This window comes from Neopsephotus bourkii, unplaced genomic scaffold, assembly GCF_033783945.1.
Source record: "Neopsephotus bourkii isolate Nb327-2 ecotype Australia unplaced genomic scaffold, CSIRO-AGI_Nbou_v1 NB_668, whole genome shotgun sequence".
In the NCBI taxonomy this organism is placed as follows: domain Eukaryota; kingdom Metazoa; phylum Chordata; class Aves; order Psittaciformes; family Psittacidae; genus Neopsephotus; species Neopsephotus bourkii.
This window is the reverse complement of record NW_026901167.1, coordinates 2,653,109-2,664,766: the sequence shown is the minus strand read 5'-3', so window position 1 is coordinate 2,664,766 and position 11,658 is coordinate 2,653,109. Positions and strand designations below refer to the sequence as shown.

The 11,658-nt window shown below is 62.1% G+C and overlaps 1 protein-coding gene and 1 long non-coding RNA gene across 3 annotated transcripts; both read left to right on the top strand.

Moving 5' to 3' along the window:
- The first annotated feature begins 348 nt into the window (after nt 1-348).
- SNX12 (sorting nexin 12) lies at nt 349-5,676 on the top strand. Its single transcript, XM_061353296.1, has 4 exons — nt 349-698; nt 3,259-3,354; nt 3,565-3,689; nt 4,059-5,676. The coding sequence occupies exons 1-4, from the start codon at nt 366-368 to the stop codon at nt 4,159-4,161; spliced, it is 657 nt and encodes a 218-aa protein (XP_061209280.1). The 5' UTR covers nt 349-365; the 3' UTR covers nt 4,162-5,676.
- A 1,613-nt stretch (nt 5,677-7,289) lies between these two features.
- LOC133212127 (uncharacterized) lies at nt 7,290-10,193 on the top strand. 2 transcript variants are annotated; one of them, XR_009725402.1, is made up of 6 exons: nt 7,290-7,304; nt 7,566-7,661; nt 8,091-8,191; nt 9,335-9,407; nt 9,850-9,925; nt 10,103-10,193. It is a non-coding gene; the product is annotated as an uncharacterized LOC133212127 (long non-coding RNA). The 2 variants fall into 2 exon arrangements; XR_009725403.1 differs by having other exon boundaries at nt 7,296-7,310.
- Nucleotides 10,194-11,658: the final 1,465 nt, after the last annotated feature.

Here is an 11,658-nt window from a genome sequence, read left to right as displayed (position 1 = left end):
CGCGCGCCCGGCCGGCCTCGGTTCTGTGCCCGCAGCCCTCGGGGGCTCCGCCCCGGTGGGGAGCCCGGCTCCGGGACACGCCTCAGCGCGAGCCGTGACGGGCCCGAGCCCCTCAGTCCGCAGCCACGTTCCCGGACCCCGTCTTTCTGCACCCCGTACAGCGCCCGGGGCTGGCCCCGCCCGGAGCCCTGTATGGCGCAGTTCCTAAGTACGTGCTGCGGTTCTGCACCCCAGTCGCCAGCCCAGGCTCCCGACGCGGCCCAGGGCTCAGCACCGTCCCGCGGCGGCTGCGCTGGAGCGCACTGGGCAGCGCCGACAGCGAGCCCGCCGTGTCCTGCCCCGCGCCCTGAATACCCATTCCGCTTATGCTGGCGGTGGCGCTGACGGCCGGGGCGCGGCGGCAGCTGTGGGGCCCCGAACCCTGGATACCCGCTGAGTTATTCAGTCAGCAGGCGGGCGGCGGCGCGCCGTGCGCAGGCAGGGCGGGCTGCGGCAGCGGGCGGGCCGGGTGCGGCGGCGGCGGCACCACCACCATGTCGGAGGCGGCGGTGGCGGACACCCGGCGTCTGAACGCCAAGCCGCAGGACCTCACGGACGCGTACGGGCCGCCCAGCAACTTCCTCGAGATCGACATCTTCAACCCGCAGACCGTGGGCATGGGCCGCGCCAGATACACGAGCTACGAGCTGCGGATGCGGGTGCGGCCCTCGCGGGGCCTGCGGGCCCGAGGCGGGTCGTGGGGACCCGGGCGGGACTGCGCTGCCAGCGGCCGCGAGTACGGCCCGGGAGGGGCGGCCGCAGTCGTTGCGCGGCGCCGGATCGGGGAGGTACCGCTGCTCGGGTCGAGCGCGGCCTGCGCGGGGGTGCGCGGGGACCCGGCCCGGGGGCTCGGGGTGTCCGGTCAGGGTGTGGGGAGCTGCGCCGCGGGCCCAGCGGTGGCGGGCTGGGCTGGCAGCGTGCCTGCGGCTCAAGGCGGGCCGGGGCTCAAGGTCAGCACCGGAGCTGTGCGGGTTTGCAGGGGCCCTTCGGCACGCAGCGAGCGCTGGTATGCACAGGGACAGGGAGGGTGCTGCCTCAGCAGGCTCCTGCCGCTGTTCCCTCGAGAGTCCATGGCCTGGCACTTGGGCACTGCTGCGTGGTTGCTGAGCAAGGCGTGACTGCATGCAGCTGGGTTATCTCGAGCAGGGCAGGAGTGCTGTCTAAGCAGTATCTCGGGACCTGATCACAGTGCAGTCCATCTGCCCCTCCTGGGTCATAAAATGCCAGACTGGTTTGGGTTGAAGGGACCTTAAAGCTCCTCCAGCTCCAACCCCTGCCACGGGCAGGGACCCCTTCCACTGGAGCAGCTTGCTCCAAGCCCCTGTGTCCAACCTGGCCTTGAGCACTGCCAGGGATGGGGCAGCCACAGCTTCTCTGGGCACCCTGTGCCAGCGCCTCAGCACCCTCACAGGGAAGAGCTTCTGCCTAAGAGCTCAGCTCAGTCTCCCCTCGGGCAGGTTCAAGCCATTCCCCTTGGCCTGTCCCTACATCCCTTGTCCCAAGCCCCTCTCCAGGTTTCCTGCAGCCCCTTTAGGCACTGGAGCTGCTCTAAGGTCTCCCCTTCAGGAGCCTTCTCTTCTCCAGGCTGCCCCAGCCCAGCTCTCTCAGCCTGGCTCCAGAGCAGAGCTGCTCCAGCCCTCACAGCATCTCCATGGCCTCCTCTGGCCTCGCTCCAACAGCTCCACATCCCTCTTGTGCTGCTGCCCCACAGCTGGATCGGGGCTGCAGGGGGCGTCTCCCCAGAGCACAGCAGAGGGGCAGGATCCCCTCCCCGAGCTGCTGCTCACGCTCTGGGGATGCTGCCCAGAACATGGGGTTTTCTGGGCTCAAGCACACACTGAAGCCAGGTCATGGGGAGTTTCTCCTCACCCAATACCCCAAGTCTTTCTCCCCATGCTGCTGCATCCAGTCCCCCCCAGCCTGTGTTTGTACTGGGCATTGCCCTGACAGAGGGGCAGGACCTTGTCCTTGGCTTTGTTGAACTCCATGAGGTTCACATGGTCCCACCTCTGCAGCCTGTCCAGGTCCCTCTGAATCCCATCCCTTCACTCCTGTGCGTGGACCACACCACACAGCTCGGTGTTGTTGGCAAACTTGCTGAGGGTGCTTGATCCCACTGTCCGTGTCGCCAAGTCAGCTTGATCCTTTTACAGAGAGCCCGTGATCCAGCCATGTGCAGAGAGGCCGAGCACTTCTTGCAGGGTTCTCTTTCCTGGGCCTTCACCAGGCTGAACTGGTGACCTCTTCACAGCTTTGCATCTGATAGCACCAAGAAGTAAAATTGAGCTTCCCCTGAAACAGACTCCCTTTAGTGTGTGTTACAGTACAGTGCTGGTGATTTAACAGCCAAGCCCCTGGTGCCTTTCAGAATTGGGTTTTTGCCTTTTCCTGTTATGACACTTGGTTTCCATCAGGCAGCCAAAGGGTGCCTGGCAGGGGGCAAGGAGAACCTCGTAGTCCCCCAAAATTAGCTCTTGCAGAGACACTTTGGAAAGCAGTTTATTTCACAGACCTCCTAAGAACGGAGTTAAACACATTGCAGCAGTACCTGTGTTCATCTGGTACTGCTTATCAGAAGGGCTGGCTGCCTCTGTTCCTTGGACGTGCTCGGCTGCACTGACGGGGTAAAGGTGAAGTTGCTGTAGCCGTCAGTCTCAGACAGTGATGGGAGAGGAGGGTGGGAATTGCTGCACGTTCTTCCAGTGACAGGAGCCAGAGATGAAAAGGCTGCTCTCTTGTTAGGGCAGGTGATGTGTTCCTAGGGAGGGTTGCAGCGTGAGATCCGACCTTAAGCAGTTGCTGGGACAAGATTTCCTTCCTTAGCTCTTCCCTGTGAGTGCCGGTGTTGGCTCTAAGCTTCTGCTCTGCAGGCTGGTGTGAAGCTCTCATAGATGACTCCAAAAAGGAGTGAACTCGGGGGTAAAGAAAGAAATCGGCCTTCTCTGATTGTGAGCCCTGGTTCCAGTGTGCCCCAGAGGGGGTGTGCTCCTGAAATAGTCACTTGAGGGGAGGGGGTGGTTCCAAGCAGCCTGGCAAGGACTTGCTTGATTCTGAAGCATTTCAGTGCTTATGTCCTAAATAAAGCAGCTGGGTGTGCTCATGATGCCTCTTTCTCAGGGGGCTTGGTTTTCTAAGCAGAGCTTCAGGTTTCAGTTACGTGTTGAAATCCTGTCTGGCTTCCCAAGCAACCTGCACATGAACTGCTTCTCTTTGTTACAGACAAACCTCCCGATTTTCAAACTGAAAGAGTCGTGCGTGAGGAGACGGTACAGTGACTTCGAATGGCTGAAGAATGAGCTGGAACGAGACAGTAAGGTGAGGCCTGGCTGAGAGCTGCCTATTCCTGCAGCCAGGACATACGGGAACAGTTGTAGCAATAACCTTGACCTGCCCAGAAGAGAGGCTGTGGTGGTGGGCAGCTCTTGGGGTTTAATCTCTAGCCACATCATGGGGCTGGAGGTGAGCGTCACGGGCAAACCGCTCGTGGATGGCTGTTGTGCTGACGGGCTGGGTCTGTGCTCTCAGATTGTAGTGCCACCACTGCCTGGAAAAGCTTTGAAACGACAGCTTCCCTTCCGGGGAGACGAAGGCATCTTTGAGGAGTCCTTCATTGAGGAGCGGAGACAGGGACTAGAACAGTTTATTAACAAGTAAGCTCCATGTCCTGCATTGCTGTGTGCTGCCTTTCGAGCCACAAGGGCCATGGGTTGGCTGGGAGGGAGCCTGCCCTCTGCCGTGTCTGCAGCTGGGTAATGAAAGCACAGTGGGTTCTGCTCAGTGTTCTCCTCTGAGAGTGACATGGATACTACAGGACAGCTGTGCTGTGGAGACCCACTGACGGGGGGCCTGGATTCGGGATGGGGGGGGGGGGGAGCACACTGTGCTCAAGCACTTCTCTGTGGCCCTGCTGATGGTGACCAGGGCCTGAGCCTGGGTGCCTCCAGCTGGCGGCTCTGGGAGGAGCGCAGGGGGGGTCCTGCTGGTGGCTCTGCTGACCCCCACATCTCACTCTCTTCCAGAATTGCTGGACACCCCCTGGCACAGAACGAGCGCTGCTTACACATGTTCCTGCAAGAGGAGACTATTGATAGGAACTATGTCCCAGGGAAAGTGCGCCAGTAGGAGCACCTGGCAGCGTCTTCCTCCATTCCACCCTCCTTCCTGCAAAAATGACATTTATTTTTACACTAAATCTGTCTTCTCTGAACCAGCTTTTCCTCTCTTGAACCTCCCAGTTTGTTCAGTATTTTCCTCTTTTATAACTGGCAGCAGCTTGTTCTACTGGGCTGTGGTCTTGGCCTAAAGTATGAAGACTTATGCAAGTGAGTGTGTTGTCCTGTGCCGAGGGGCAGGTGTGAATAGGTGTGGAGCAGGAACTTGCTTATGGCGTTATGGTGTAGGAGCTGCCTCTGTCCCTGTACAGGAAGGTATGAGATGAGATTCACTCCCCCCTGTCTGTGCAGGCCCCAAGCATCTCTGCAGGAGACTGAAGAATAGCAGTTGTCATGTTGGTCAAGGATCACATCAGGTGTTAAGAGTTTTATGAACTATCCAGAACAGCAAGTAGGTGCCTGGGTGTCTTGGTCTCTCGTCCACCCCATTCACCCTGCATGAAACCCCCATTCTTCACTGTCTGGAAGTGCTGAGACTGTCCTGGGCAAGCACCTCCCCTAATCCTGCTCTCAGCCTCCTGCATTACGGACCCGTGAGCTGTATCTGTGTTAATCTCCCTCCTTCCTAGTGTACTGCTGGCAGCTCAAGGGGTTTCCCTGGTGTGTGCTCTCTGTAGGCATTTTGGTGTGTGGAAGCTGGGGTAGCCTGGGCTGCAGCAGTGTGTGCCGGGGTGTTCTATTGCACGGGGTGACCCTACCCCGTGCCCCGGCAGCAGAGGGGAGCAGACAGGTCTGGCTGAGGGGCTGATGGGGCTGTTGTGTGGTGGCTGCTGCGGGAGGAGCCCAGCGGTGGGACCTGGGCTGAGGTCCCTTTCACCTCCGGAAAGGGACTGGCAGAAAATGGCCAGTGAGTCCTGGATCAGCATTTGATTGTGCAGCAGGAGGAGTGAGGCTTTGCGTGTGTTCTCCCTTGTTCTGCAGGGAGCTAGGCAGTTGTTGCATGGAAGTGAGGGCACAGGACTGGTCAGGGGAGTGTTCAGAGCTTGAGGGGAACCACGAGGCTGTGACTTGCTGGAGCAGAACCGTCTTTTGAAGGCTCCTCCAGCTGTGAGGAGTGGGGTTGGGCCTCAGTTTGGGGGCTGCCCAGGTCAAGGCTGGGTGGTCTGTAAGTGCTTGGTCACTTTGTGGTGGCACAGTTGAGCCCTTCTCTGAGCACACGCCTGCAGTGACTGCTCTCCATCCCTGCCATGCAACCCCCGAGGCCTCCTGCACTTCTGGGTTTTCAGTGAGGCTCTGGCGCTGGTGTTTGGCGGTGGCTCTCAGGGAGGAGCAGAAGTAGCTGATACCAGGAGGGAGCTGCCCCGAGGGCCCGGGAAGGGCAGTGGGTGCCAGTGGAGGCGGCCGCCCGTGCCTAAATCACGGCTCAGCTCCGGCCCCCTCCTCGTGCCCTCCGTGTCCTGCTCGCCCAGCTGTCTCCATCCCGTCCAGTGTAACGTTCCGTTAGCATTAAACCACTGTGAAGCCACGTCTCTGCCTCGTCTAACGGGCATCTACCGGGAGCCGGGGGGGCGCTGCGTGAAGGCGGTGAAGCGGGAGGAGAGCGGTTGGTCCTTCGGGCAGCAGGGGGCGCCATGGCAGGAGGGCTGCGGGGGGTTCTTCCGGGCAGTAGGGGGCGCCATGGCTGCAGCTATGTGGATGGTCCTCCGGGGCAGAGGGGGCGCCACAGCTGCAGGGGTGTGGATGGTCCTCCCGGGCAGCAGGGGGCGCCGCGGCGGGAGGGGTGCGGGCGTTCCTCCGCACCGGAAGGGGGCGCGGCGGGGCGGGGTCGGGCTGGTGTGAGATGTGGCGGTCGGACTCGCAGCTGTCTCCGGACCCGCAACAGGAGAGGAGCTGTGCGCGGTCGCCGCAGTCCTTGGTGTTCCTGAGCTTCTTCGAGCAGGAGTGTCGCGATATTGTCGCGCGCCTGCTCCAGGCTGCCGAGCCCTCGCTGGTGTCGGGCGACCTCAGCGCGTTCGGGCTGGAATCCGCCGCCGAGCCCTCGCTGGTGTCGGGCGATCTCAGCGCGTTCGGGCTCGGATCCGCCGCCGGGTTCGTCACCTCCACGCCGCTGCTGAACTCGCAGGCCGGGAACGATGCGGCCGCGGACACCGCCGCCGCCCGCCCGCGCTCGCCTGGCTTTGAGGCGGCCGCGGCGGCGGCTCTGAGCCCGGCCTGGGGCTCGTCCCGGAGTCTCCGGCCGCCCGCCGCCGGCCCTCGCCCCGCCCGCCCGCAGGCCCTGCCGCGCACAACGGCCCAGCGCGGGGCCGCACCGCAGCTTCGCTGCCGGCAGGGCCCCGCGGCCGGCACCCCGCACCGCAGCGGCAGGCACTCCCTGTCCCAGGCACGGGCCTCGCTGGCGCTGCAGCTCTCCAAGGCCGGGAAGGGGCTCGGTGCCCCGGGATCCAAGCTCCCCCGTCCCGCAGGTGAGCCGGGTCGGGGGAACAGGGTCCCCAGCACGGCGGCAGGCAGTCCCTGTCCCAGGCACGGGCCTCGCTGGTCCTGCAGCTCCCCAAGGCCGGGAAGGGGCTCGGTGCCCCGGGATCCAAGCTCCCGCGCCCCGCAGGAGCAGTTACCTTCGGTCCTTTTGTCCCAGGGGTGGGTTTGGGAGCGCCCGGAGGCTGCTGCTGCCACGGAGCCCTGCTGGGGTGCTGAAGCCTGGACTTGGCCTCAGGCACCGGCCTCAGCTTGGTACCTGGGGACACAGAGAGGTTCGCGGCCGGCGGAAGCAGCCGCCGTGCTGGGGCCCTTTTCCCCCGACCCAGCTCACCTGTGGGGCGCGGGGGGGACTGGGGAAGAGCCGGGGGGTCCCTGAGAGCCCCTAGCACGCCCTTGCCTGTGTTACCCTGGCCCGGCACGGGCCACCGGCAGCCCGGTGGCTTGGAGCCCTCCCCGCGAGCGCTGGTGCCCGCGTGTCGGGACGAGCGGCCCCAGGCGCGGGGCATTTGTAGCTGCTTTGGCGGCTAACGTCTGTGCCTTGTTTGTCCGCTGCAGGTGCTGCCGGCGCTGGAGCGCACCGCCCGCCCTCCCGGAGGCTCCCCGCAGCAGCTCCTGCCCTGGCTTCTCGCTCCCGGCTGCGGGCTCTGGGAAAGGTGGCTACCCCCAGGCGCTTCCGCGGTAAGAGTGAGCCTGGGCCCGAGCCTGGAGGCTCCCCTGTCACGGGAGGGGGAGCTGCTGCCCTGGGAGGGCTGACCCTGAGGGTGCTTGGGCTCAGAGCAGGGGCAGCCCCATTCCCTGAAGATGCATCCAGCAGAGCCTCGGCAGCTCTGGTGCTGTGGGGCAGGGAGCGGACCTGGGCAGTGCGTGTTGCTGCTAGGGCAGTCTCTGAGCAAAGGCTGATGCGCTTTGCTTTGCTTCCCTGCACTCCGTCCACTTCAGGAGTGAGTACACAGGAGCAGTTGTGCAATAGGAGCCAGGATCTGAGGAAAAATGACGAGAGCAAAGAATGGCTGGATGGGACCATCTCAGGAGCAGGTGATCAGTATTCCATGGTGTGGTCCCATGCAGGAATAGGGAGCTGGAGCTCACCCAAGTAGAGTGGAGCCCTTCTGGGGCTTACCTGGCTCTTGACTGCCGAAGGCCTGCTGAAACCCAAGCATCTTGTGGCCATGGCACAGTGAGGAGAGTCTGCATTTCTGCACTGGGCTCAGGTGGATTCTCACCTTGTGTTGGGGTGAGCCTGGGGAAACGTGGGCAGGAGCCCAGAGCTGCTGAGAGCTGGGCTGTGCAGGAGAGCTTCCTCCCAGCAGCACCCGTACGGGCCAGGCCAGCAGCAGCTCTTGGGCTGGAGGGGCTTGAGGACCTCTGGCTCCCATGTGCAGGTTCTGCCCCTGATGCGGAGCAGCAGCGTGGGTGAAGAGGGGCCAGGAATGGCAGTTCTAGTGACGGTGCTTCTCTCCACAGGTAAGGCTGACCAGACGTGTGTGTACGGGGAGTCCTCTCTTTGGAGTGAGGTGCCCCCTGGCCCAGCCCCAGGGGGTAAGGATGCGGGCACTGCTGAGCAGGTAAGAGCCAGCTGTGACCTGGCACCACAGAGCAGCGCTCAGCCGGTGGTTTGGGTCAGCTCTGCAGGAGCTGGGAGGTGACGGCGCCTGCGGCTGCCAGTTTCTGGGTTGGCACCTGAGCTGGTTTCGCCTTTCCCTAGGGTTTGTGCAAGACCTTGTGCCTTTGTGCAGGCTTTGCCCCCTCTCTGCTGCTCAGGGCACTGCAGGCTTCTCTGCGGGTGTTTTTGTCAGAGGTTTTTGAGAGGTGCGCACCCCTCTGCCCTGTGGTGTCGACGCGGGGGTCACGGACAACGCAGGAACGATCAATGTGATCAGCGAGTGCCAACTGGTTACAAAGCTTTAACTCCTCAGATACCATTTCTTGCAGGCACTTACAGTGATTTGGCATATTATGGTTGGATACATGTCTTGAAGACCCGTAGCGACTAACGCACAATTGGTTAAGCACAGGTGTGAGACCTTGACCTCGAAAGCTTGCCAGCAGCCCACAGTTCTCATTAACTCAGTGAATTCCAGCTTCTTCTTATCTTGCTTGCTAAGCTTCCCCAGGCCTCTCATGGCCTTGCTGTATCTTTCAGGATGATTCAGGTTTTGCACCAACTGTGCGTTCTCCTGTGAGAACACTCCACATTGTGGTGTCACTTTTAGACCTCCTGCTCCATCCCTAGGATGGGGTGATGAGCAGAGCCTTGCAGCAGAGTGAGGCTCCAGGGTGTGAAATCTCCTCCCTGCAGCATGTGCCTGTGCTTTTGCAAGCAGATCTGGGGCTCTTTGCTCTGCTGCCAGGTTGGGTCTTGTGACCTACAGGCACTGGCAAATGCTCCCTGAGAAGTGACCAATGGCCCCTTTGCCAGGCACCACTGCTGCACTGAGCACCCCTGGCAGTGGTGGGTGTGAGGCTGGGGTGCTGGTTGCGCTGCGCTGGAGCAGGCCCAGGCTCCTGCAGCAGGGGTGAGTGTGGGATGGAGCTCTGCTCTGACACCCTGAGGGGGCTGAGCAGGGCTCCCTAAGCCCCAGGAACTGCTGGGCTGTGTGTGCTGCCTGCAGGTGCTCCTCCACAGGGTGGGCTGTGCTAGAGCTGTGCTGCAGCTCGTTTTAGGGGGTGACCACCCCTGCATCACACTTAGAATCTGCCCTTGCCAGTCTGCAGGTGATCAGCTGTCTCAGGAGCTGAAGCATGTGAAGAGCGAGCTGGAGCGAGTGAAGGCCGAGCTTGGTACGTGGGGATGGCTGGTTTGGGGGCTGTGGGGTACCCTCAATCCAGGTGATACCACCTGCACTTGTGTCTGGAGGCTGGGGCCTGCAGCTCCTTGGGAACAGAATCATGGAATCCCAGACTGGTTTGGATTGGAAGGGACCTTAAAACTCATTGAGTGTCCAACCCCTGCCACGGGCAGGGACCCCTTCCACTGGAGCAGCTTGCTCCAAGCCCCTGTGTCCAACCTGGCCTTGAGCACTGCCAGGGATGGGGCAGCCACAGCTTCTCTGGGCACCCTGTGCCAGCGCCTCAGCACCCTCACAGGGAAGAGCTTCTGCCTAAGAGCTCAGCTCAGGCTCCCCTGCTCAGGGCTAGACAGGACGCCTGCTGCTGCTGGTGGGTCTGGGTGTGGGGTGTTCAGGATGGGCTGGGCACACACCTGCTTGCCTCCTGCATGCAGCTGAGAAGACTGCCCAGTGTGAAGCCTATCACCAGGCGATCTGCTCCTTCCAGGCTCAGCTCAGGGCAGCAGGTACGTTCTCCTGCTGGAGTGGGCCCTTGCCCCAAGCGGGCTGCAGGGATGCTCCAGTGATCCCTTGCCAGGGTAACTGAGGGCTGCGTGGTGGAAGGGGCGCACAGCTCGTGGCCTTCTCCTTGTGGTGGGTGCTTGGTGCTGGGAGCAGCAGAGCTTTGATGCTGCCTTTGCTCCACAGGAATCTGGAAGATGCAGAAGTGAAGGAAAGTGGTGACTCGGGGAGAGCCTCACAGCAGCACATGGGAACAGAGCCATGAGAGCTACTTCTTGCCCACCTGACCTGTTGGACAATGATATGTGAAGCTTTTAAACTAATTCATTTTGCACTCTTTGTATTTTAAATAAAGTTGTCTTTTTGCAGTGAGTGAGGCTTTGCTGTTTCCTGGTGCTGGACGAGTACCTTGTGCTGCCCACTGTTCTGCTGGGGAGACAGGGCAGCTCTGTCCAGTGGTTCTGGTCAGCCACGCTTGCATGGAGGATGTGGGTGCTGGTAGATGGGGGCACAGCACGGCTTCTGGGAAAGCGTTTCTGGACAAACCCAGTGCTTCCATGTGGGATGTTTGGATGTGGTGGTGGCATCCAGGTTTCTGCCTTAAAACTACCTTCATGCTGGATGTGGGAAGAGCCAGTGGCTGCTGATGGCACAGTGGGCTTCTGCAGCCATTTAGCTGCTACTTATCACTTCTTAGCTGGTGGGTGCAGGTGGGGGGAAGCAGCTCCTGGGACTCCGTCCCTTACTGTTCCTGCCTGCTAGTGCTGGAGGCCTGGCCCTGCTACCTCCTCTCTGGCAGGTTGATGCAGTCTGCTTGTTGCACTGCCTCACGGCTGGATGAGACCCTGGAGACTCTGGCTTGGCTGGAGCTGGCAGCATCCTGAGGGTGGGCTGTGAAGACCAGCCTGCTTCTGCTCCCTGTTACCTCTGGCTGGTGTTCCTGGCTGCCCTGGAACGCAGCCTGTGGCCATTCCAGGGGTGGCTGCAGTGGGATGTTTCATCTCCCTCTTTCAAACCCATCACCCCTCGTCCTGCTGCAACAGCCTCTGCTGAAGAGTCCCCATCTCTCTTACAGGCCCCTTTCCATTGTCTTCAGGTCATTTTGCCTCCCCACCCCTGTGTGTGCTCGCTGCCCGCTCGGCTCTCCCAGCCCTTTGGTGCGGCCCCGGCGGTGGCGCTGGAGCAGAGCCGTGCCCGCGGTGCCGGGCCGGGGCTGCCTGCGGGGGCTGCGGCAGGAGCGGGTCTCTGCCGGCCGCGGAGGGCGCTGCCAGCTCCCGGCTGCTCCGCCGGGGCTCGGCGCTGCCTGTTGCTCCCGAGCTGAGGAGGCTGCAGCGGGCCTGGGCGCTGGCCAGGACCCCCCCGCTGCGGCGGACGCGGGGCCGGGCCGGGGTCTCCCTCACGGGAGCGGGGCTGGAGAGCCGCCTCCTCCATGGCTTTTCCCAGGGAGCACGGCGGGTGCTCGTGGCAGGCTGGGAGAGGGATGGTCGAGCCTAGAGGAGAGAAGGCTGCGTAAGGGGAGCCTGAGCTGAGCTCTTAGGCAGAAGCTCTTCCCTGTGAGGGTGCTGAGGCGCTGGCACAGGGTGCCCAGAGAAGCTGTGGCTGCCCCATCCCTGGCAGTGCTCAAGGCCAGGTTGGACACAGGGGCTCGGAGCAGCCTGGTCCAGCAGAAGGTACCCCTGCCCCTGGAGGAGCTTTAATGTCTCCTCCACCACAAACCAGTTTGTCATTCTATGTTTCCATGC